Source organism: Drosophila subobscura, chromosome A, assembly GCF_008121235.1.
Source record: "Drosophila subobscura isolate 14011-0131.10 chromosome A, UCBerk_Dsub_1.0, whole genome shotgun sequence".
NCBI classification, from domain to species: Eukaryota; Metazoa; Arthropoda; class Insecta; order Diptera; family Drosophilidae; genus Drosophila; species Drosophila subobscura.
Window position 1 is genome coordinate 8,775,652 of NC_048530.1, and position 25,716 is coordinate 8,801,367.

Here is a 25,716-nt window from a genome sequence, read left to right on the forward strand (position 1 = left end):
ACATCACCTCGCTCGACCCTTTTATTCAAATTTGTTGTATGTACGGGGGGGAAATATTTAGACAACTCTTCGAAGGCGAATGGGAAGGCGAAGGCAACATCGATCTACGAGTATGTGGGCACATATGATGAATGAAATGAATCCGGGTATACAGTAATTAGGGAATTAGAAGCGATGACAATGATAATGACGAAGGAGCCCATGCCATGCGAATCAGTTGTCGGATAGATACGAGGCTGAGGCTGAGGCTGAGGCACATTCAGAACGGACAGAACGGACAGAACGGACAGAACGAAGCAACCTACTGGGCTACTAGGGAGCTCGGCAGCAGCACTGAACTCTAACCGGAAACAGTCGACATTCCATCGGCATTCCATGGCAGCTAACCATAAAAGAAAAGGCTAACAAAAATAAATAAGAAATAAAATACCAACAAAAAGTATATGGAAGAAGTGCGCGCCATTGCCCATGGCGGCTTTCATTTTATTGTGTGCCTGAAGATGTTTCTTATTATGAAATTAGACTGAACGCTGGAACACGACATGGTCGGTAGGTCGGAGAGGACAGAGGACAGAGGATGCACAGGAGACAGAGCAAGGGGCAAGGGGGAGAGTCGGGTAGACACGACGACGATCGGCGACACTTGGCCAAGCGCTCAGCTCAATGAATGAAACCGAAATGAGAAATGAATGATATCATGCGCATTGTTAGCTCACACACAAGCAGAGAGGCAGAGGCAGAGGCAGAGCCAGAGGCACACGGCTGTGCCCCATCTTCCCTGTCTCTCCGTCTCTGTCCCATGCTCTTTTCCCTTAACCTTAACATTACCCTGTGCCCAGAGCCTGCGGGTTGCTGTCGATCCCATGGACCGGCAAACGAGATCAAATGCGATAGCGCCACAAAACGAGCCACCAGCAGCCACAGCAGCCACAGCAGCAGCAGCCCCAGAAGACTGCCGTGCAACGTGTTGCTCATTTAGCTGGCAGCCGAGCGCGGCCATAATTCAACGCTTTTGATAACTGCGTTAGGTTAGGCACCATCCCATACCACTACCCATACCCATACCATACCCATACCAATGCCAATACCATCCCATGCGATGCCGTACCGACTCCGAGCTGCTCCGTTCCACACCACTTCGCCCCCCACTCCGCACGCTCCCCCCAAAATGCGATCGGCCCAGGATCGGCGCGCGTCAGCACTTGGGCGACTAGGGACGAGGGACGAGGGACCATGGCCATGGCTGGCAGAAACCCACAGTCACAGTGGTGCAAACGAATATGAATAAAAACGGCACTGATTATTATTCAGTGGATTTTAGCTTATTATTCGAAATTGAATTCATTTTTGCCAATGTTCCGATGGGTGTTTCCTTTTCCTGTGACAATATTTAGGAGTACTTTGCATGGCATTATTGGCCCTTGCCCCACTGTGCCGCTGTGGCTTTGGTCCATCGTTTGCTTTTGTCGTACAATTTGATTTTGGTGTTTGCCTGGCGATTTGTTGTGTTTGATTTGCTACCTCCGCTGTCTGCTTCGTCCTTCTGCGCCCCCCTCTACCCGCTGCCACCCGCAACACCATTCCCCTCTTTCGCATTCCAGCCATCCCCCATCCATGACCAGGGCCACGCCACGCCACGCAGCTTACATTGTTCGCTTTTTTCTCTGTTTTGTGTGTGTTTTTTTTTGGGCTCATTCAAATCCTTTCGGTAAAATTCTTTTGTTTGGTGTCAAGTTTAACAAATATTTGAACGTTCGCATCCCGGTCGCGGCCTCTTGTCTTGTTTGCCCCATGTTTCTCGCGTGTAGCTGCCGCTTGTCATTTTCATTTTTGTGCTGCCGCTGTCCATGCCACACTCCCTGGCTGCCTGCCCCTTTAGAATTTTGGTGCTAGAACACAGACGTGGCGGTATGACTAATCAGCGCCGTCTGCAATTACTTTTGCCCTAAACTAGAGAAGAAATTGTAGTCAGGCAATGCCTCAGGCAATGCCTCATATAAGTAATTTCCCTTCAAAGTTATAGCTGCTGATGTTGCAACAGCAAAGGAGCAACTGGCTCTGCCTCTCCATTGTTGCAACTTCTTATCAAATGTGGAAACTCTCCGGTGCTCTGTGGTGCTTTTGTTGTGAGACATTTCTGACTCCCCGCTGGGTGCATCGCGCAAAATGCCACAAGAATTGCTGCAGCCTGGAGAGCTTGGATCGGATGCCCTGGCCAAGATGTGGGCAACTTTCCACTGGGCGACAAAAGTGCCACTGCAGCGAGCAACCAATCCACAGTCCACACAGTCCACAGCCTCAGTCTCGGTCTCAGCCTCAGCCTCAGCGTCCGTAATTGTTTGTTTATTGTGGATTTCTGGCCGGGAGTTGCTGTCCCTGTCTCTGACTGTCGCTAGTGCAGCATTCTTATCGATTGTTATTGTTGTTGCTGTTGCTGTTGCTGTTTTTATTGTTAAATGTTAAAGTACTACACAATATTTATATTGGCATTGTTCGGACTGCCACTGCCGCCACCAGCAACAGAAACAGAAACAGAAACTCCAGAAGTCCCAGATCGAACTTTGAATGCCCTGCAATCGAGAGTGACTGCCTCTGGTATCTGCTGAAAGCTAGCTCCCATATGAAGCACCACAAGAGCTGAAACCATGCAGAATAAACTGACAAAGGGGAGTCAGCGATTGGGGGAGAGTGTCCGCGGGCAGATCGACACACCGGATAGTCATCAGAAACACCCTCAGACCTGCACAGACTGGGACCGCAACAATGTGTGGCACTGCTGACACTTCAATGGAGATTTCGCTAGGCGATCGCTTGGAATGGTGCAGCCGCATGCTGTGGCGCTATGCCGTGATTATGCTCACGGATTAACTTCCTATTTTGGGCAGCTCCATCGGGGAGCTCCTTGGGCGACACTTGGCCGCGAACTAAAAGTTTAATTACAAATGCAGGAGGGCCAAACACTTGCCAGCTCTTAGGCGCGTGCGGCACCGCCCTCCGCTATCGGGCGTGGGATTACATTAGTGATAAGCAAGCTCCGGCCACGGATGTGATAACGTGTGACGCGGATACGGGAGCCTGCCTAGAACTATGCAACGCTGCTGGGGCTTCCAGCAAACTGGCGACAAGCAACCCGGCAACCCGGCAAACCGGCAACCCGGCAACCCGCAACACTTTATAACACCCAATAAATCAAAGCTTAACAATTTTTTATGATTTTCGCAATTTCGCAAAGGCCAACAGAGAGACCTTTTAGTATTTTGGTTAATCTCCCCTTTGGTGGCTTGCCGATCCAGCGCCAAGGTTAGACGTCCCTCGAATCCCCATGAATCTTGTGCCATTCCGCAGTCCCGAACCCACAGCCAATCCCATGTCCAGACCCCCGCATGACATTGGGAAGAATGTGGCAAGAGAGGGTGTGGGTTTCGGCACAGGAAATGCTTTCTGATCGCTCACTTGGCCACCATTCAGCTGCACATCCTCTCACCTCACTCTCTCGGCCATCGTGGAGCGAGAGACACTTTTTTGTACGGAGATTTCTCAGCGGCGGCAAGTAGAAACAAATGCGAGAGAAGAGGTGCAACAGTTCCCTGGGGCCGTGTTAATAGAAACGTTTCGAGATTCGAAAGAATATAATAGAATAGAACAGAAGACAAGTTCGTACATGAGAGGTCCAAGCCAAGGTTGCGACGGGGGACGGGAGACGGGGGACGGGAGACGGAGCAAGCGATAATTCCATGGAACTCCATAAAAATAGCTAAACGTGCAGCGGCCGCCCCGAACCAAGAGCGAGGAGACTCGGAGGCGAGCGCCTCTCCTGTTCATTTAATTTCAATTGACCGACTGCTGCCTGGCATTCTTTATGGCCAGTCGGAAGAAAAGTCACTTTCATCTTTTTGAATAGGGAGCCGAACCTCCCTCCTACATGGCCAACGCACAGGATGGACTGGACGCCCTCGATTGGTGGATGGCGAGGAACCCAGACGATCAGCTGTGTGTCCTTTAATGCCTACACAGTCCTCATCCTCATCCTCATCCTCATCTGATGTGATGTGATGTGTCATGCCGCCCAAGTCCTGTGCGCAGCCTGACCTGTGCGATCCCTTTATCCATTTATTGTCTGCCTACCTTCCAATTGTTTTGACCTTTCTTTGACCGCTCCTATCCTGATCCTTTCATTATTCGGCAGCTCTCCCTCTCTGTCTCTCCGTCTCTCCGTCTCCATCGTGTGCGTCGTGTAAATATTTTCCCAGCATCTTGCAAACGTTTTGACAGTTTTTATTAGATCAGAAACCGACTACAAGTGGCGTGTGATAAATTGCGGCCAAAACGGAGCTAAGCATAGATGGGCACACGGAGATAGAGATCCTCGCACGAGGGCGCACACACAGATCGAAGAGGGTAGAAACACAAAATAGAAACACAAAATAGAAATGGAAGAGAGATCAAGTGTCTTTCTCACTTTGCTTCCTCACCATTGTGCCTGTCTGGTGGGTAAGTCGTGACTTTTCCACTCAGACAGACAGACACAGAGGGAACACTTCGAGTGGTGCTGGCAATTAGATGATCCGTGATTCGGTTCCGTTCGGGATCTGGATTGTGCGCTCAAGCGAAATTAATCAGAATAATTTTTGCACATTGTTAGGGGAAATACCTCCACGAAGAGTAAAACGTGCTAATAAGTTCCATTAGATATATTTGATGCATTGGCATTACGTTCGCAGCCGATGGACTAAGCTCATCATAACTCATATGTGAGAGGAGCCTCTGGCTGTCCAATTGATTGATGAACTTGAACACACTCACCACTCAAATATGCCATGCTGCATGCCCCAGTCCCCAGTCACCAGTCACCAGTTACCAATCACCAATCATCGATCCCTATCCCAATGCCAATACTGTCAGATCCCCCAATTCTCAATCCCTCACAGCAGGTCAGTTGAGTGTAGTCAAACGAAAAGAGAAGAAGTTTTCAAACAGAACACATCGTGTTTTAGGCCCCTCCACCCAAATATAAACACAAACACAAACACAAACACGAACACGAACGTAACAAATTTCAAATGGAAAAATTGACCCCCATTGAGAAGGAGGAGGAAGACAGTATGCCAAAATCAATTTCAAGTCAAATCAAGAGGATGGAGAAGCACATGAAGCGAGCCCGGAAGTACCAGCGGGAAGTGCGCCAACAAATCGAAGAGATGCAGCAGCTTGGCAGCGATTTCCTCAAGAATCAAAAGGTGCCAGAGGCCCAGCCACAAGAAGGTGGCCTAGTGCCAAGCCATGGGGTGAGTTCCTTCTAGTAAGAGCTTTACTGATCAATCATTGAACATCCTTCCGCTCTTCAGCAACACCAGAACTTTGCTGGGACAAACCCCAACAAGGTGAGGATCTCGCTCTCTCTCTCTCGGTGTCCTTCTGGTCTCACTGTTTTCTTTTTCTCACCCAGAATAAAGCAGCAGCTCCGAGAGTTAATCTACGCCGTGAGCCGAATGTCCGTCCGGCCCGTGCACCGCGTCCAGCAAGAATGTGAATGCGGCAACGCCCTTGGGAGTGATGATTTCGTATCGGCGTTAGAGGTGGATTAGCACCCTAAAAAGCACCTTCCAGGCGGAAGAGGACCGCTACTTAGCGAGGAATCAGAGCTCCCCCTCGTTCTGCTCTTTATTGTGTTATATATAAGTTAATAATATGGCGGAAGACTCTTTTGTCGTGGCCCCAAAACAAGGCACGGTCACCGCTTATTAAATGATTGAAGCCGTTTGTGCCGTGGATGAAAGTGGAACTGGGGAGAAGGGACTGCGGCTGGGGCTGGGGCTGGGGCTGGGGAGGGTCCAAGCTCAAGCTGGGACCACCATAAAAAAGTGGGAAACCTTGTTCTTGCCTGCTTTGTGGTTGCTTTTCTGTTGTTGTTGTTGTTTTCCTTTGCGCAGCAGCGAGCCGCCAGAGGAGGCCCATGGAGCGACGACCACCATCAATAACAACAAACCACAACGATGTTGGGGCCCGACTATATTTATGATTTGTTAAGCAACGCCGAACGTGCGAAAGGATAATCACAAGCGCCTGTTGGCACGCCCCCCAGTCCCCCAGCTCCAAACTCTCTGACTCCGCGTCGTGTGTTCCAAATTGAGTCAATGACTTTTATTTTTACGACTCTCCATGGGCCGCAGCGGAGTCTCCGAGGACTCCGATGAGAGTGGCATTCGTATCCAGCAGATCCACTGCAACTGCAGAATGGTCTGAGCTGGACCTGGTCTTGGAGCGGCCACTTGACTTTTATGGCAATGAGAATTGAGCTATTAGAGGGGGCAACAGGTATCGGCATTAAGTCAACTGAGGGACCACCTGTTCCACAAAGAGCATAATCGATTTGACCCCCGCTCTCCCTCGCCAGGGCCCACCAACGATGGGATTCGGCCAGTGCCATCCAGTGCCACCCAGAGGGATCGATGGATCGACGGATCGGTGCTCGGTGCTCGGTGATTGCTGATCCTGATCGCGTCCACTCATTCCGTTCAATCGGCATCAATTATGTACTACAAAATTGTATAAATCATTTCCCCCCCCATCCTTGTGTGTGCTTCTCCTTCCCCGCCAGCTGTGGCAGGCACAGAGGCCATGGCAGATGGGTCGAGGATCGCACATTGTCCAGCTCCGGACGAGGGGCTCGAGAGCACTTTGACACGCTCGAACGATGAGCAGATGAAGTCGAATAGTTGAAGTAGATTTCTGCCAACATTCCTGAATCCCTGAATCCTGTATCCTGATGCCCCGCTCGACTTCTTTAATGAGCGCCGGCTTATCAATGGCCGAAGCTGGAATGATTGTGACTAAGTCCCCCCATCCGCAGTCGCAGTCGCAGTCCCAGTCTCAGTCCCAGGCTCAGATCCAGTCTGATTGTTAACCTTTGAATCGGGGGGGGCATTAAAAAACGTTAACAAGCTACGTAGCGCCGTCGGCGGCGTTAATGTCGAAATTGGCGCTGGCTGCGGAATGACTGGTGGGGAAACCAGCCAGCCCGAAGCAGGAAGGGACTTGGGATGGGGGACGGGGACGAGGAATGGGGACTGGGGACTGTGGCTGGGACTGGGACTGGGACGAACGTGTTTCTTAATGAAACAAAGCTTGAATTTTAAATGAGCATCATAAAGAACAATGAAAATGCAAGGGAACAGCAACAACAAAGCGAAACTTGGCTAAAAGCCGGCGATCATTGGAGGGACAGCTTGGAGAGTGCAGACAGTAGGGCAGTGGATGGAGGATGCCGAACGCTGAATGCTGAAACAGACAGCGCGAAATAAAAACGCAGAAATGTTAAATAAACAATAAAAAACCATCCGCACTCCCGCCCCAAGATCACTAGGACTGGATGGAGTCTGTCAAATGCGCACGAAGGAAAGTCTTGGAGCGGATTACCCTGCCCTACCCCTCCAGTGGAGAGAGACCTGCTATGGAGGGGATCCAATCCAATCCAATCCTGACACCTGACCAGGGGAATACCCTGCCAGAAATCAAGCAAAATCTGTTGACCAAATGAGGCCCCATGCCGGATGGATCCCAAGCGAAGGAAAGGGCAGCGCTTGATAATCATATGGTTGTGGCCAACGCCGCTGCTTAAAGGATGCTCAAATGGTTTTTGCGGTCAAAGATGAAATGAAACGGAGTCCACGCCTAAAGGCTGTGGGAAAGAGTGGAATCGCGGCATAGGTGGGCAGGGGGAAGGTGGAAGGGGGAAGAGGGGAGCGTTGATAGTTGATTCTCTGGTGCTGTCCATAATTGGTGCTCATCTTAATGGCATTAAAATTGCATTATCGCAGTATTTATTGAAACGGTTTGTTTTAACAAGATTAACTCGATGATATCGTCCCACCGTCCACCGTCCAGCGACAGGCAACCAACGAACAGAGAGGGAGAGAGGGAGAGAGAGAGGAGGAGAGAGACCCAACACAAAATGATTAACAGCAAAAGCCGCCGCAGCAGCAAATCGGAATACAAAAAACGAAGAAAGAAAGAAAAAGTAAAGAAAGAAGTAAACCGTGAAGGTGGAACGATCCGAAAACAGCGTTAAGCTCCGATTTATTCCTTCCCTTGATTGTTGTCGCTTGATTGGCCATTGCCATTACGAGTGTTGTGTCTCCTGTTGTTGCCTTTGTTGTTATTGCTGTTGTTGCGGGCGTCATAAAATGTTTTATAACATAATTTCAAATCATTTTCAGATGATTAGATTCAATATTTTGGCTACCCTGCACAGCCACAGCCACAGAGACAGCCAAAGCAGCAACCACAGCAACAGCAACAGCGAACAGCAGAGACAGCCACCGCAGAGGCCAAGATCCATTTGTATCTTTTGGCTTTTCCGTGTATCTATTTGTCTGTGGGGCACATTTATCACACCGCTCCCTAAGCCGCTGGTAGCCGTTTCCATTGTTCGCTGACCTTTTGTCTTTTGGCGGGACAGAGAATTGAATGGGAATTGAACTGATTGAAGTTGGGATCACAGCCGATGGCAGGACTCCTTGGGGGTTGACTCAGAGCGCTCCACTTCATGCCGGCTGCATTCCGAGAAACTAGTTCTCTCCAATCAAATGAACAGATTGATGTTGCCAATGCCTGGCACCCATCCGGATAGCTTCCCAGAACCCCACATAATTATTATTTATGCATACAAATTAAAAGCACGCCGAAATATTTGGCGCAAATCCGTTCAAAGCGTTTATTTATGGCACCTTTTGAGTAGTCCCAGAGGCAGAGGCAGAGCCACAGCCAGAGCCAAAATGCGAGCGGGCCCCTCAATCTGCTTTCGGTATTTCATCAGCGCCCGCAATGCGGAATGAGTTGGTCGCTTGCCAGTCGAAGGGAAGAGATAATGACTGGGGGAGCTAAATCGGCAATCAACTTCCGCTCCATAAATTTTTAACTTTTGCACAAACTAATGTAATACTCGAAGACATAATTGATGCGGAGGATTCCACCGATGAGTGTTGGATGGATGTTGCCTCTGATTAGCCTGCCCGACGACCTTGTTGCTCTCTTATCGCAGTCCCCAGAGCAACCTGCGTCGACACCTGATCGTGCGTCAGAGGTGACAATTAAATAAATTGCATTCCAATACCCCCGGTTGGGGGCTCGCGTTCTATGGAGGGGAGTGCGATTTATGACCGCTTAATGATCAGGAACTTGGCAGTGCAATTGGTTGTGCCTTGCTCAATTAAAGTTATTGCCATGCGAATAAATGTGATGTCGAATAACTTAATTAAGCAAAGGCCCAGCCCCGGACGAGCCCTCTGGCCCGCCCACACATGGGGCGCTGTCGATAAGCGGCAAGCGCTGATAAGGCAGTTGTTCGACCTTGTTGCATCAGCCAACTGCGATATGCGATACTACTACTACAGCAACAGATAGACGTGGAGATAGAGCGGAGGGTATTTCTGTTAATCAACATTGGATTTACTGCACTTCGTGGCTGGTGGCCCGGTACCACACCTGCCCCCGTCTCTGGCTCTTGCGCTGACTCATCAGGTGGTTGCCCCGCATACTGACACAGTTTGATTCGCAATCTGATTTGTGGCTTCGGCTTCGGATCGGTTTCCCATCTGAACCAGCTGACAAATGCGAGTCGCGTGCCATGACGTCATTGCGCGCAAAGGTCGCCGCTCTGCCGCCCTGCCGCTCTGCCGCCCTGGCGCTCTGCCGCTGTGTAGATCTGCGGATATAGTCGTACACCCGTACACCCGTACGTACACATTACATGAGAGTTAGTAAGATTATTTTCCATTGGAATCTTGGGGGGTTTTCAAAGATAGTGCATAGCCAGCCATGTGGTGAAATTCAATGGGTTTTTTTTGCGGCTTTTAACTGGGGGGGTGGAGGCTACAGCCACACGACAGTCTCGCTGTTGCAATCCATATTTGGCATACCTTACGTGGTACTTTTTTCCAGATTACCTTAGGTTAGGATCTTCGACCCACTAATGTTGTGAAATTGCCCGCGAACGAACGATCGATCGATCAGGTTGAGTTTCTCGGCTATAAATAGCCACAGAAAAGAGAGTGAGAGAATGCGATGGTGCTGAGCGCAATCTACTTAGGATGGGGGTGGCTTAGAAAAAGAGAGAGAGACGAGACTGATCGATCGGAAGCATTTTTTTGCTATTCCCTTTTATGGCTGTTTTTGGAGGGGGGAGCTGAAGGCTAAGGCAAAGAGACGCTGAAGACGAGCGCAAGTTGGTGACGTTGTGGAAGTTGTGTGGCGCGTGTTTGGTGTCGAAATTGGTCTGAATATTATTCCACTGCCCTGCCCCGTTGTGCCGTCATCTAAGCATGACGCATGCCGTTACATTGCGTAGGTCGTGTGTGTGTGTGTGTGTGCGTTTGTGTGTGCGAGTGCCGGTCTCTAATTGGGTTATTAGGAAACAGTTCGCACGCAGACACCGACTACAAGTGCACCTCAGCCACTGCCAACAGCCAACACCCACTCCCACTTCCACTCCCACTTCCATTTATATTTTTATTTTTAGCCCTTTGCCTGTTGACATTTTTATAATTGGCTTGTGCATTGCAACGCTTCCCACTGTCCGCTGTCCGCTGTCCGCTGTCCACTTTTACGCACGGAAGCTGGACTTGCCTTGGGTCTAGCTCTTGGCGCTCTCGGTGCTGTTTGCGCGTTTTAATTAGCTCGAACCTCTCGCCCGTCTATAGCCGGCTGGCTATCAGTAGGTGATTAGCAACGGCTGATTGCCCGTTTATTGATTTATACATGTGAAGCGCCCCCCACATGGAAACGGGGATAAGCGATGCCTATGCCGATGCCGATGACAGTGGCTGTGTGGCGTAGGCATCTGTCAGAGGTCTGGCGTGGGCCGGTCTGTTTGCCGGCTGATTCATCCAATAGGCCTCCATCGATAAGCTGCCGTCGCTCGTTGACTAATTGATTGATTGATAAGTTCCCATAGTTCTCAACACCTCTGCAATGCCTGCGGGATGGTGGTCTTGCCTTATTATACTACTCCCCCATTCAGTTCCCTAACCCCATGCCACCTGACTGGGGCAGTGTCCACTTGTCTGCAATTATGCGCGAACACTCTCGCACTCGCACTCGCACTCGCAGTGGCCTATCTCTGTTTCTCTTTGTTTTCTGTATGATGTATCCCTGGCGGCAGCAGTTCAAAAACCTAAATAAAATGCAACAACAATAGTACCGCAATGCTTGAGTCCAGGTCCCAGTCCGAGACGAGGTCTCAGCTCCCTCTGTCTGTGCCCCATACCCCATGCCCCATCCCACTCCTTGCTGTATCAAATTTTGTTTAATTGTCGGCGTTTTCCTCGCTATGAGATCGCTCGGCTCCCAGTGTCCCCGTGTCCCCGTGTCCAGTATGTCCAGTATGCGGTCGTCTTCCCAGACATGGATTCTTCAACATTGTAAGCGCTTTTGCTGCGTTGGCATCTTGTCCCCGTCTCTCTGTCGGAGGCAGTCTCTGTGGCTGTGGCTGTGGCTGTGGCAGTGCCACTTGCAGTGGCAGTTGCTTCTTCATGTCGCTGTTCCCGTTTCTGTTGCCTCTTCCTTAGTGTGTGCTGCTCCATTTGTTGGGCAAGTTGTTTGCGCTGTAAATCGATACATTTGCACTTGGCTACTTACGACTGTCCGTCCGACTGTCCGACTGTCCGTCTGTCTGCTGGACGGACGAAATGAACGAACGAACAACATCGACAAGCAGCAGGAACAACAATGGCAGCAACGGCGACGTGATTTCTGTGCGGCTTTGATGGTGGTCATTGCATGCCACTAAAGCCGGCCCAAAGACTACAACAAGTTGATCAGTCCGATCGCGCAACAAGGAGAAGCAGGAGGAGGAGGAGGAGGACTAGCTGCACAAGGAGAAAGAGAAGTGATGGAGATGGAGAACAGTTTCTGCCACATCTAGGGACAGGAGTAGGCCTCTGCAGGCCCTGATCGGGTTGCAGTGCGGGGAGGACAGGAGCAGGGATTCCCTGCCACCGACCGATTCACCTCATTAGCCTTATTACATTTGCCACATCAAATTAACAACGAGAAACAGCTCTTGATGTGGCAGTCGCAGTTTGCAGTTGCAGTTTGCAGTTGCAGCTGTGACATGGAACCGAAGAATAACAAGAAATTAACTAGAAACCAGAATGGAAGGCTAGTTTAGGGGCACGCAACAACCAGATACCCTCTCTCAAAACGATTATGTCATATGTCCAGCTGCTTTCCCTTCCCCCCATTTGTCCCGTTGCCCCTTCTTATGCTGATTTCTGGGTCATATTTGGGCTAACTTTGAGGGCCAATTGGCAGACCAGATTATGCTCGAGTGACATTTAAGGCTGCCGCCGGTGAATGCCAATTTAAAAGTATGCCAAAAAAGAGCCTAAAATGATTGGAGAAGCACCAGCAGCAAAAAATCGGTAAATGGATTGCCTCAATGCTTGGATGGGTAAAAAGCCAACCAAAGGCAGCTCACGACATGGTCTGGTTATTTTAACAGTCCCGCCCCAAGACTGACTCTGCAGAACTTTTTATGAGTTTGAGCCACAGAGGTTGTGGCTCTGCAGTGCCGCACTGACTCGCATGTAAATCAAGTGGGGATGCAGATGCGTTGTGACCCACCAGGCGGCGCGGCGAACGTGTACGTGTAGAATCTTGAATTGCAATTTCAATAACGAGACACGAAATACTTTCAAGTGAACAGCCACAGCTATGCCATGGAAGCTGAAGCTGAAGCTGTCGAGGCAACACCCCAAAGAAAGAGAGAGAATGGGCCACAGACGACACAGACATAAATACACTTTGCGATTTGGAGTGTGAAGAGTACAGAGCAAAAGACATACATCCAAACACTCTTCCATCGATTAGAATTTGACAAAAGCAGTAAATCAAAAACCAAAAGGGCAGAATGAAAGCAACCGAAATGCGAGCTGCAGGAAGCGCAGCGAAAACAATTGGAATGCCGTTCCGGTTAGCCCACTCTCCAAAACGAATCATCCGAAAATATGACACAAACCGAAAAGAAAAAGAGCGAAAACAGAAAGAGAAACAAAAACATTAATTGCTCATCAATTGCTGGGAAACGGAATCCCGATGCCATCCCCATTCCCATCCTCATCCCCATCCCCATCCTCATCAGAGACGAAATGAAACTGACCCACGCAAAACACTTGTTTGCTCTGCTCTTGCTCTGGTCGGCACTTCTTCTGTGGAAATGGAAATGGTTTGGCGATTGGGGGGACTGGTGGGGCTTGGGGCACTGAGCGTGAAACGTGGGACAAGGGCAAAGGGGAAGGCCGTGGCCATCGCCTATGCAAATTGGGTGTTTATTTTCGGCAACGATGATGCGCCATCGCATCGCATCGCATCGCACCGCATCGCCTTTGTTCTTTCTTTGCTTTTTCTTTACTTTTTTGCGCCTGGCGGTACCCAAACTCGGAGCGGAAGTGTTTATGCGATGTGTAAGAGATCCAAAGCCGAAGTTGAGGCTGTATCTGGAGCTGGAGTTTTGCAAGAGGGAAGCTCACACGCGATGAGTGTGTGCCTGTGGCCCAGGATTGCTCTTGCCACCTGACTGGGATGATGGTGGATATGGGGGGGTGGGTTTGGACAAACGAAATGTCTTACTACTGTTGAATCATCGTATCGTTTGATTACAGATTTGTGTGTTCCCCAAGCGATGTCTAGCCAGTGACTAAGTGGCACCCTCTTGCCCGCTCCCCCCCGCAAATGCTGCTTCTGCTTTTGCTGCTGCTGCTGCTGCTGGTGGTTTTGTCAATTTGCTAACCAGCAATGTGTCAATAATATGTTGAAGGGGGGGAGGAACTGGGAGCCGGGTGCCTGCCTGGAACATACCCAAGCGTTAAACGGCGAACGGCGAACGGCTGACGTCGAGCGCCGCACGCGACTCTTGTTGACACATTCGTGGCGAGACGCGACGAGACGCGACGCAGACGGCGGCTGAGGGCGCGAGCAGTCGGCTCTGGCTGGCTCTGGCTCTGGCTCTGGGCACGCGATAAAGCCGACCGCGAAAGGGGTCGTCGCTATCAATTAGTCATACTCGTAGCGTCGTAGCGCTACCCTGCCCGCTGCCCGCTGCCCGCTGCTAGCTGCTCGCTAATGGGTCACGGGGGCTACGTTGGCGTTGACTCCCGCGCACCAAATACTAATTACCCAGCGGAGACAGCAACGGCCATAAGTGATAAGCGAGCATTTTCAATTATGTAGCAACGAATTATATTAATAACGGGCGATAATACCCGAGCATTAGGCGTGCGATTTGCTGGCATCAAAGTATCACCGGGCGACTTATCGATTGTTTGATTTGGATGATAATAATAAGCGGCAATTACAGCGAAATTCGCAATTGGCGGAGGACAGCCGACCCCTGTCGGCCCTGTCGGACGTCACACGAACATGACACCTACGTCAGTCGACGGGGCGGAAGGTGTCCAAATGTCAATCGCTAAATTTAGCCCGGAGCCAGGCGGAGGAGTTTGGGTCATCTGTATAATTGGCAGCGATATCATATGTACATTGTATGCATAGAGCAGGACGAATTCGCACCTCTCCCCCATCCCGCTGCCACATCCAGTGAGTCATGTGTGGCCTTCGAAGAGGAGCAAACCGCCAGCCAAGTGCCCTGCATTGGGGCAGGGGCGCTGCTCGAAGACATGAAGTGTGTGGTGTGCTCATATCCATGTCGTATCTAGTGGGGTGGATGGGGGGCTATGTAGGTGGTGGCGTGTGCTTAATCATTCTCGGCAAAGCATTAGTCAACACCCATGAAGACAATTGGCTTGAATGCGAATGTGAATACCCCTCTGGGCGACGCTGCTTCAAAGTTCAATCCCTGCCACGGCGGGGCTCTCGCATGAAGACGACGCTCATTGATAAGAGTTCAGTGGAAAAGTGGCCAGAATTACGGCTAACTGTTGTTGAATCAAAACTTTTATTGTACCCACACCACGCATGGCAGCATGGCAGCATGTAATTAGAGATCCCAACCGAAAACCCTCACCCATTCTCAACTGATTGATAGGGTAGCTGGCTCCACTGTGGCACTTCTTTGGCCCAGCCAAACGCCTTATCAGTGATTTCAGCAACGACAACGACGCGTCATCTATGACACGCGCACGGACTAGGGTCTAAGTTTAGCAACCCTTTTGGTAGGTGTCATCAACGCACACATAATTTAATAGACACTCTAAGTCGAACTCGTACTTGTACTCGTACCCCCGCCGTGTGTGCGATGAGTGTTGGGTGTTGAGGAAGGAACAAAGATCACCGATCGCCGATCGGCGGATCGCTTCAAGCGGTGATCGCATTCCCTCAGCTGGAGTTGATAAGGAACAACCATTTGTCCTCAATCACGACGGCATCATGATATCATGAGAGCTAGATAAGCTGCACCGCCCAAGGGGGTGGTGGCAAATCAAACTAAAGATTTGGCAACCGAACTATAAAACTATACAACTTCGCACTATCGATGGCATGATGGCAATTCCCCATTAGACCGAAATAAGTCAATGAATTTGTGGAAAATCATGAATGAGTACATTTAGCAATCCAGATTTGGTTTTAAGCATCCATCCTGAGTCTGCATGTCAGCGAGTCCGAGCTTTATATTTTGAACGTAGCTTGATTTTGGATCCCCCACCGCAATCACCTCGTCACTCGCTTGTTGCTGCTGGGGAAGAAGAATCATCAAAGGGGGTAGGGGAGGAGAGCGAAGAGGGGCAGGGCGGATCGATTGCCAGATTTCTACATTGTTTCACCAGATTTCCCATGGTCTCTCGGGCCAAGTCGAAAAAATCCCCCTAATGCAATTAATTTCGCATTGAATCTCTCAAAGCTAGCCATGCCACGCCCACGCCCACGCCTACCCTTCCGCTGCCGCTGCCCTGTCCGTTGAGGCTGCTGGCAGAGCTGGCGGAGCCGGCGACTGGCATGGGGCACCATCAAGTGACGTAAACAAAAACCTCAATGGCAGACAACAAAGTGAAGGTGTACATAATGAGACACATGTACTCGATGAAGAAAAATCCCCCGTCGCAATATGAATGGCGAAGGGTGGGGAGAGCGGGGTGTATGGCACCTAACGGACCTTAGCCAACGGCAGGGCAGAGCAGAGCCTCCCTTCGTTTGATGAAAAATAAATATAATGGATAAATATATTGAATAAATAAATGCGAGGGGGGGAGGGGAGGGTGACGCTTGCTTTTGGGGCTGCTGCTGGGGCATGGGAATGGGGATGGGTATGGGGTTGTGTGTGTGTGTGTGTGTGTGTGTTGGGCAATCATCGAATCAAATCCAATAATAATTATAAGCGTGGCGCGCACTTCTGACTCCGATTCCGATTCTTTCGCACGACGGCACTTCGCATTGACGTCGGCGACGACTGTTGACTGCGGACTGTTGACTGCGAACTGCGAACTGCGCTGTCGAGGAGATAGCAGGCTCTAAATGTCAGAGACACACATCGGAACTATCGGAACAGCGGCTGCGACTTCGACAGCGACTGCGACTGCGGCGTCTCGGCCTGGGACTGCCTCACACGCAGTCGGAGCAGAGCGATTTTTGTATAAATATAAAATTATGCGACGGCCCGAGACCATGAATCAGTTTCGCTTAGACACACGCCAATGCTAATTGTCCCAGCCAGTGGCTCCGTACTAGACTAAGTGCACAAATAACTCCCCACCTAAGATCGAACATCGAACATCGAGCATCGAACTCAAAGTTACAAGTTTGATCCAAGGGATCAGTTGGTGCAGTGCGTGCAAAGCCGACGTGCAGTATTAACCGTAACCAAAACTAACAGTATTCCACACACACACACACACAAATATACACACATAATTGCAAAAATGAAGTGTGCCAAAATAGAAAGTGATCCGGCGGCAACCAACATGTGCCATCAAAGTAAGTACGACGCAGCGGTAGCAGAGTCCAAAGGTTTTCGGGATATTCCTATCTTTGGGGGCCCGCAATTAGATCATTGTCTTCCCGATAGATAACTTCCATCGCGTTTCGCAATTGTTTATAAAAAGATGATTGCCAGTGAAATGTTTTCCCGTGATTAATACACCGAGGCGAGCGCCTCTTTCTCCATGAGCTCTCTCTGGCTCTGCCTCTGCCTCTGCCTCTGATTTCGATTCTGTTTCTGTTTCTACTCGTGCTGGCGCTGGTGCTGTTGCTGGTGTGAATCCCCGCCTCATCCGAAGCCCGAAGCTCAATCGAACATTTCATAATCACGCTCGTATTATTTATTATGGGTTAAACAGCCGCCGGCAGTCGACGCCATCAGATAGATAAATGCCAAGTGTTTGCTTTGGAAATAGTTACCAGGCAGATCAGACTCAAATCGAAATCCATTATAAGGATATGCCTCAGCTCTCGTCCTGCTCATCTGTACGGCACTGCTTCGATTGTGGACAGTCCAAGCAAGAGCCGGATGGATATCGGTTCGGTTCGGTTCGGTTCGGGTCCGCTTTCAATTGATCGAACAGGCCATCGTAAAACGGTTTACTGCCGACTGCATAAGGTGGAATTGCTCGATTAATCATCATCCAGGCATTTGGGGCACTCATCCAACCAGAACTTTCCTTCGCCCTCGATTATCGGCCAATTATGGCCTTGGCCCGTTCAGGTGATCGCAAGATTTGAAGCCAACGGCCAGCAGTCGACAGTGGCAATGGGGCGGAGCGGGCAGCAGCAGCAGCAGCAGCACGTGCCTTATCGCTGTCAACGTCGCTGGTGGCGTCAACATGCTGCTGGCGTTGGCGTTGGCGTTATCAAGTCGCTGACCTACGGCAACAGCCAGCGCGAAGTACCTAGGGGCCAGAGCGAAACGGCAAGATAGAGACGAAGAGCGGTCGTGGGAGCAAGAGCGGGAGCGGGCCAGTTGTACGTACATATATTTAAAATTGAAAATCGGAGCGGATTGTTGCCATCCATCGCTCTTGTTGATGACGATTTGCCGCGGGGGCGAGCATGTGGGCATGTGGGGCTTCGACTACGTCATCGTTCGGGCCGCGGCTGTTGCTCGGGAGAGTCTGGGCCACGTCTGACATCGCATAAAAAACCCAAAATACTATGAGTAATCCGAATCTCTTGTGAAATTCTGCCGAAAGAGAGCAATGGCAGTGAGCGGGAGTGGGAGCGGGAGCGTGAGCAAGAGAGTGAGAAAACGCTCAAAGAAACGTTTTTGAACCAACAAAAATTACTCAATCTTAGCCAAGTAGTGGTCGGGCCTAAACCAAAGGCAACACGCTCTGCTCTCCAGCCGGGTCGATCGCACTGAGGCACAGAGGCACAGAGGCTGTAATTGCACTCACTCTCTCTCTCTCTCTCTATCTCTCTCTCGCTGAGTGAGTGCCCGGCTGAGTGCTGAGTGCGTGAGTACACTGCGACGCGATGTCTGATGAGTTGTGAGTGGCTGGCTGGCTGGCTGGCTGACTGGCTGACTGGCGGCGGCTTCAAATCTTCCAGCACCGCTGCAGCGGCCGTCATTTAGTCAGCAGCCGTTGAGCAGAAGAGTGAGCCGAGCCGAGCCTCGCAACGCAACGCAACGCAACGCAACGCAACGATCTCGCAACGCACTCGCAGCGCACTCGACCGGGATTTGTAGTGATATTTGTGATATTTGTTAGTGTTAATCGTGTAGACCATGTCGCCAATGCCAGCCTTTGCCTTAAACGGTACGAACCTGATTCCGTCCGCCCATTTCGCAACCCGCTCTAATCGATCTCCTCTTTGGCCTTGCAGCAACAATTTTCCCACAGAGCCGCAAAGGCAACAGCTCACAAAATCCGAGCTGGAACAGCAGCAGCAGCAGCAGCAGCAGCAGGAGCAGGAGCAGCCTTCTGCTCTTCATCATGACTTTGGCTGCCCTAATGCCATTGCCACAGGCCCGTCACCTGCACGACCAGGTGGCACTGGATTACGCGTACGATGAAGATGCATCCGGCTCAAACCGACCAGCGGCCGCCTCCTCCTCATCGTCGTCGTCGTCCTCAGGGGCGGAGGGACTGCCCGCGTGGAATGTGAACCCCTTCCACGGACTGGAGGACAGCTTCGGCGAGGGCAGCTACGACAGTGATGTGAGCCTGAGCGAGAGCAGCTACGAAGAGATCGCCCAAGTGGCCATGAGAGCCGCACGACAGGAGCTCCGCCGTCAACGCACGCGCCATGCGCGCAGCCACAGCCTGCGCCTCTTCTCCAGCACCTCTCAGACGCCCGAGTGGGAGAATCCCTGCGGTGGCGTTTACCAGCCGGACGAGAGCCTGGCCGCTGACTCGGACAGCTCCAGCCAGGGACGCGTGATCAAGCGAAAGGTGAGCATCATGCCCAATCATCCTCATCCTCATCCCCATCCTCATCCCCATCCCCATCCGTCTTATGCATTTGCACTTGCATTTGCCATTTGCCATTTGCCATTTCTCTTACTGATCGGTGCTCCCTCCTCCTCCTACCCCCTGCAGCATCTGGTCGCCTTGCGGAACATCACCATGAGCGAGTATCAATTCATCCGCAGCAGCGCCAAACTGGAGTACGGCAAGTACCAGCACTGGCAGCGCGAGTACAAGTTCCTGCCAAACATGACGCGGCCCACAAATGCGGTAAGTGGATCTCGAGCCTCGATCGTGCGACGTGCGACGTGCGATGAGCGGTGAGCGATGATGAGTGTGTGGGACCGGCTCCGCCCTGGGCGGCTGATACCAGTTTTCCTGTCACTCATCGCACTGCACTCAATAATGCAAGGGGTCTGCCGGCCCAGCTTGATTTGCATGTCCTTCCCGCTGTATGCGCCACTGAAACTAACGCTGCCCCTTTCCCGCCTCTCCCCCACAGGTGAAGCTAAAGACCTGGTACCGCCACATGCAGACCTTTGTGGGCAGCTTCTCGTACCTGGGTCGGGCGCAGTACAAGTACCGCAAGGAGCACCAGCAGAACCTCAACGCCGTCACCCACGAGCTGCACGACCTGCTGGTCAGTGCGCGGAGCATGCTCTGCGAGATCGAGACGACCATCAATGCCTCCTATCCAAACAGCAACGGGGCGAAGCTGAGCCGCGTCAGCCGCGAGGCGATGCTGGAGCGTCTGCGCTTCCACACGCCAGCCGACGGTAGCCAGGAGGCGGACGAGCGCGACCTCAAGGTCAGCAAGGAGCTCTACATCCAGTACTTGGACAACGTCTGGAAGACACTGCGCCGTGCCCTGCGAAAGCAGCACCGCAACAGCCAAGAACGGCGCCAACAGGTGGCAGCGGCAGCGGGTGTCGGTGCGACAGCGGGAGCGGGTGCGGGAGCGGGAGCGGGCTCCCTGAGGCACTCAGGCTCGGAGAGTTTCGAGCTTGGCATCTCCAATGCAGCACTGGCCAACGGATCCGACTGCGGCGGCAGTGGGTCCGTGGAATGCTGAGCCTGAGCCCTAGTCATGCTCCACCCCAGTCCCAGTCCCAGTCCCAGTCCCGCCCTGTGCGCCTCCTCCAGTATTAGAGCCAAGCGAATGCTGTGCACAGTCTGTAGTTCATAGTACCTCCTTCCAGTTGTTCCAGCTGCAGCATTCCAAGCCGCTTCCAAGCCAAAACACAAACACACAAAGAGAGACAAACAAGCCGAAAGAGAAAGATAAAGAGAAAGAGAAAGAGGAAAGCAGAGCCAGAAGGTAGAGATTTAAGTCGCTATGCATAGAAAATTAGTGAGAGAAAGAGAGAGAGAGAGAGAGAGAAAGAGAGAAAGAGAGAAGGAGAGAAGAATTTTGTCGAATGCCATTTTAGAATCGTACTTAGTATTTATTAGAAATGATTTATTTATTGAACAAAATCCATGCAACGAACTTCCTACACTCGTACTCCTAGTATTATCACACCCAGTCCGCCATTTGCTTGCCCCATTGGAACCCATTCGCCGTCACTATTTATTTACCATTTCCGAGTATTCCTTAGTACTATTTGTAATTGTATTTTTTTTACTAGTTTTAATAATTTATTTATTTATTTATTTATTATATTTACTGTATTTATACATATTTATTTCGTGAGCCGCGAGTGCTCCGCACCAGCAAAGAAAAAACAAACCCACAACAACAACAACAAACAAAAAAAATGCTTAAATCTACTGTGATTTATTTTAAGTAATTTTTTTGAATAGTTTTTAGTAATTGATGAATAAATCGTGTAAAAATGAAACTAAGAATCAAGCGTCCAAGCTGTACATGTGTATGTGTATGTATGCGTGTATGTATGTATGTATGTGTCCTGTAGCTGTAAATGAATCGCCACGAAACATCTCTGCGCAATAAACTGGGCAAAGACATAAAGGATTCAATCTTATTCATTGCGGTGTTGCTGGGTGTTGCCGCCCTTCTGCTGCTCTTTGAGCGGGTACTGGTACCCCAAGCAGCTTATCAACGATACAACTGATAATGTCCGACAGTTGTATGGGCAATCGTCCAGTGGCTAATGGCCTGCCGCTCCTAACCCCACTAAAGAGCGGCACTCGAGGGGCTTTTAGTGCAGGAAGTGGGGCGAATTGATTGCTTTCCGTTTCCACTCCATTGTGGACTTTGTGGAGGCAGCACATCCGCTAATCGCATTCTTTACCCGTATCGCGAATCTTATCGGCGTCCGTCCAGTTCCGATCTCCGTTTGTTGACTTATTCATGCCTATTCATGACTATTCGATTCGTCCGTCGCTTTGGATCCTGTACCATGCCAGCCATTATTAGATTAATGGGCCATGCCTCACGGATCTCAACATATTTTCTCTAGGGTTTTGACAACTTTTTGTAGCTTTTTCTTTAGTCTTAATTTCTTTTATTACAATTATACCTGTATATTTATGGAACTTTTTCTAAAGCTATGCCAAGAGTATTTTAAATTTGACTTTACATAAATCTACAACTGCCCCGTAGGTAACTATAATTTCTTTTGAATTTCGCGCCTTTATTTTAATCGATTTGTTTAGAGATGTCAGAAATAGTTATCAAATCTCACTGGCAAAAGCTGAAATGTATGAATTTTAAACAGTACATGAGCGACACCTAGTGGATTTTCTCCGCATTGCTCTGTAGGCACCTAGCGCCTAAATAATTGCCTAATACTGGGAAATTGATGTATCGACACAGAAGCTCGCCGCCATGAAACGTGTGGAACGTTTCAATTTGTTTCAACTGGTTTCAACTTGTTTCAACTTTCGAGGATAAGCGCCTGCACCATTTTACGGACTAACCATTCTAATCACTCACCTGACTCCTGACTCCTGACCTAAGCCAAGCTTTAAAATATTCCAAGGGGCCTTGGATCCCAAAGAGCGCAGTGGGGGGTAATGCTTAATAAACTACAGTCACATTCATAAGTATTTACTGAAATGAGCAATACCAATTTCAGTTAATATTTTGTACCTTCGGAATATTGATATGCAACAATACCATTTGGATTCGATCAGAATCCATGCACACAAACACCAATCCATCTGTTGGCAAGAGAAGCCGTAAGGCAACGCACAATACAATGCTAAAATGTCAAGGATAACAACGTTGGAGGATAAAAGCAGCAAAGGTCGATGGACCCGTGGGCTAGTGCCAGCACACCAGCAGAGTTGCCCGAGCCGCAGCCATGGACAAGTGGAGTGTCACATCAAGCAATTGCTGACAGGTAAGGCGCGATGCTTTCAAGCCTATCTGCATGTGTTTGCCAAGGTGTCTGCAAGGGGTCGTCAGGCAAGCGGGGCGTTGGTTCTTCGAATGTCACAGATTCTGGAATCAGAGGATAGACAACTGGCCGGAGTCATAACTCCCCAACGAAAGGAAAATCGCTAAAGATAGACGGGGGGGACCCATTCCCCCTGGCGGTTCATTCAACTTGGTTGCCAGGAATGCCAAAGAGGTTGGCATTTTGTGCTTTGCAACTAGCAACACAAGCGAAAAAATAAAAACACAATTATAGACACACACTCCAAAAAAAGGACACACACACACACCCACACAGAAAGGAGACGCATTAAATTCAATTAACAAGACATTGTAAATATTGTCACACCTTTCACAAAAGTCAACACGAGGCCAACACTCGAAAGTTGTCGTTGGTGCCACTGCGAGTACACCGCAACGAAGGGTCGGGTCTCACGACTTTGGCCAGCTGTTTGCAGCTGCAAGGCGGTGCTAGGTATATTTAAACAACAGAATTTAATGCGTACAAGTGTTTGGGCAAATGTAATTGCATCTCCAAAGATGAACAGCATCCTCAAGGATGGGCGACATCAGCGGGAACAGTCGAGCAGAGAGGAGGGTATCAATCGCCTCGACTGTTCCTTATTGTCTCCTAATGGTGTGTTGTGTTAGTTGCTGTTGTTGTGCATATATTTTGTTAATGTTTGCATATGGATAGAGAACGATAGAGGGGGGGAACAGAAAAGGCAGAAGGGAGGATTTAGTGGGTGGAGAGCAGGCCAGAGCCTGCAAAACCAACCAAGGAATGGCTCCATTCGAGCTTTGGGATCATTTTTGATTCCATGCTGGTGGCGGTGGTGCTGGCACGCACTCTAAGGCTAAAGGTTAAACATTTGCTTCACCCAAAGTTAAGCATTGAAAGACGAAGAAGAGAAGCATTTTGTTTAAATATTTCTGGATAAAGCAGTGAAGGACATTTTCGGATTGCTTATCGATGGATTGTTCCCCAGTGCCACTTTCATTGAAATATCTTCAAATTTCTCTATGTGCGTAATTGTAGCTTTGCTGCGAGTCCAACTTGTCTGCTCAGCAGCTCCTCTCTCTGCCCCTCCCTATCTGCTTTCCCCGTTTCTGGTTGCTGTCTTTGTTTGCGCAAGTGTAAGTGTGATGTATGCTTGTTTGAAGTGGATTAGCGCGCCCAGTCGGAGTGGAGCGGAGTGTGCAGGAGGAGTGACTGTAGGTCTGTGCCAGTGGCAGTGGGAGCCATGCAAAGCGCACAGATGCAGGAAGGATAGCGTGGAGCAGCAACCAGAGCCTTAGCTCGAGATCCACCACCACCAGAGCCAGAGTTGGAGCTGGAGCCACAGCCAGAACTAAGTTCAGGAGCATGGATGCTTGACCTACATAGCGGGCGGGGCTCCCATGCAACGTGTCCCCTTTCGGTCGCAGTCTCCGGGCCAGCCCTTTTGCACACTATAATTACAGCAATGGGCAAACGATGGAAAACGACTTTGGGTGGGCTTTTGGGTCGGAGGGGGCAGCACAGTGCCAGAGCAGGCGTGGGGGAGCAGACGCAGGCCACCACTGGCGCCATTAACCCTAACGAGGCGGCGTCATCCTAATGAATATCGAGTTAATGAATATTTCATAGCAATATAATGCAATGTCCCGAGGTCAGTTTTCAGTCGTCCTGAGTTTGGTCCTCGTCAGCACACATACCTGTCCCACATCTGCCCAGTGCCCACAGCATATACATACACATATATTCTGCTGCAGCTCCCCATCATATTACCCTACACAAATCCCTTCGCATCGCATCGCGTCGCATCGCGTCGCATCCTTCGTCCATAAAAATTGCATGGCATCACAAAAGGGTCACGTACTTTAATTTTGCTTACTCCGTGAATGAGTGCAATGGAAATGAATAGAAGTGTGCACACAGCACCCACAAATGGGAGAGGCGCCTCCTCCTGAGGTCTGGCCTTAGCCACTTTCCCCAAACTGCACTCCGCACTCTGCAGTCTGCAGTCTTTGACCCAGCTACGTGGGCGCTGCTGGACTCGACCAATGCCAAAGACTTGGGTAAATATTTCCAGAGTGACACAAAACACAAATTGGGGAGAAACTATATTAAAGTTTCATCGCCATCATTTTATTTGATGTGGCATTGAACGGCTATGCAATTAATCAGCTTCCGAGCTCGTTCCTATTTCTTCCACAAATATCTTACGATACTAATTAGGGAAGAGAAATGGCATTAGGTAATGGTAGGCTGATTCAAGGGATTGAACATCTTGAAAGGGGAGCAGAGAGAGCACTTTGAAAACTCTTCTTAATTTCTTCTTCTACTTTTCAAAGGGGAATGGAAGGAGGTGTCCTTTAAGTGGTGATTTCTGGTATAAACGGTCTCCTAGCAACAACGAGAGAGAAGTCAAACTGCGAAGAATAATAACGAATAAGTTTGCGCTACAAAACAGCATTCTCAGCTTCTTCCTTCTCAGTCGCCAGGAGAACTTTGGCAAAAGCGAAAACAAGAACTAAAGAATTAATAATTCAGGTGCATCCCTCATGCCATGGAGCAGTGCCTAGGCACAGCCCCTTCGCCTCAAAAGGGCATTCAAATGTATAACTCAAGGCCTGTGGCAGATGCCTTGTACCAAGTGACAAGCGAATCCTTCGCGTGAACGAGTTTCCCGTTGAGTTGCAGGAACAAATTCCGAAACGCGAGCGAAATTGGGTCAATTTGGATTGGCGCTCGATGAATACTTTATGCGTGCCTGAGAAGTCACTCCTCTGGCTTAAATGCAACAAAAGCCCCCACTGCTGTCAACTGTACCCACTGTTGTCCGGGGCGTCATGCATTTGGTTTATTATTTCTGGCATTTACGAGAGTGTGCGGGTGGTGTGTGCACCCACCAGAATACACCCGAGAAGGAGGAGGAGCTCTGGCAAGAAGTTCGCAAGTTTGTCAAAGTCTTGTCACGCAAGTGAGTCGGCAAGGCAGAAGGCCAGCTGCGAGTATGCCCGGCTGACCGACCGTCA

The 25,716-nt window shown here is 50.1% G+C and overlaps 2 protein-coding genes across 3 annotated transcripts; both read left to right on the forward strand.

Annotated features, from left to right (window-relative positions):
• The first annotated feature begins 4,936 nt into the window (after positions 1-4,936).
• On the forward strand, positions 4,937-5,741 carry LOC117896909. Of its 2 annotated transcripts, XM_034805457.1 has the most exons (4): positions 4,937-5,237; positions 5,272-5,285; positions 5,346-5,381; positions 5,454-5,495. In XM_034805457.1, exons 1-4 carry the CDS (start codon positions 5,061-5,063, stop codon positions 5,470-5,472), a joined length of 246 nt encoding a protein of 81 aa, XP_034661348.1. In that variant the 5' UTR covers positions 4,937-5,060; the 3' UTR covers positions 5,473-5,495. The 2 variants fall into 2 exon arrangements, with proteins under 2 accessions (XP_034661348.1, XP_034661340.1); XM_034805449.1 differs by having other exon boundaries at positions 4,937-5,285; positions 5,447-5,741.
• Positions 5,742-18,774: 13,033 nt separating this feature from the next.
• LOC117894911 lies at positions 18,775-20,424 on the forward strand. The gene is made up of 3 exons (XM_034802210.1): positions 18,775-19,337; positions 19,485-19,622; positions 19,855-20,424. Exons 1-3 carry the CDS (start codon positions 18,879-18,881, stop codon positions 20,422-20,424), a joined length of 1,167 nt encoding a protein of 388 aa, XP_034658101.1. The 5' UTR covers positions 18,775-18,878.
• The last annotated feature ends 5,292 nt before the right edge of the window (positions 20,425-25,716 follow it).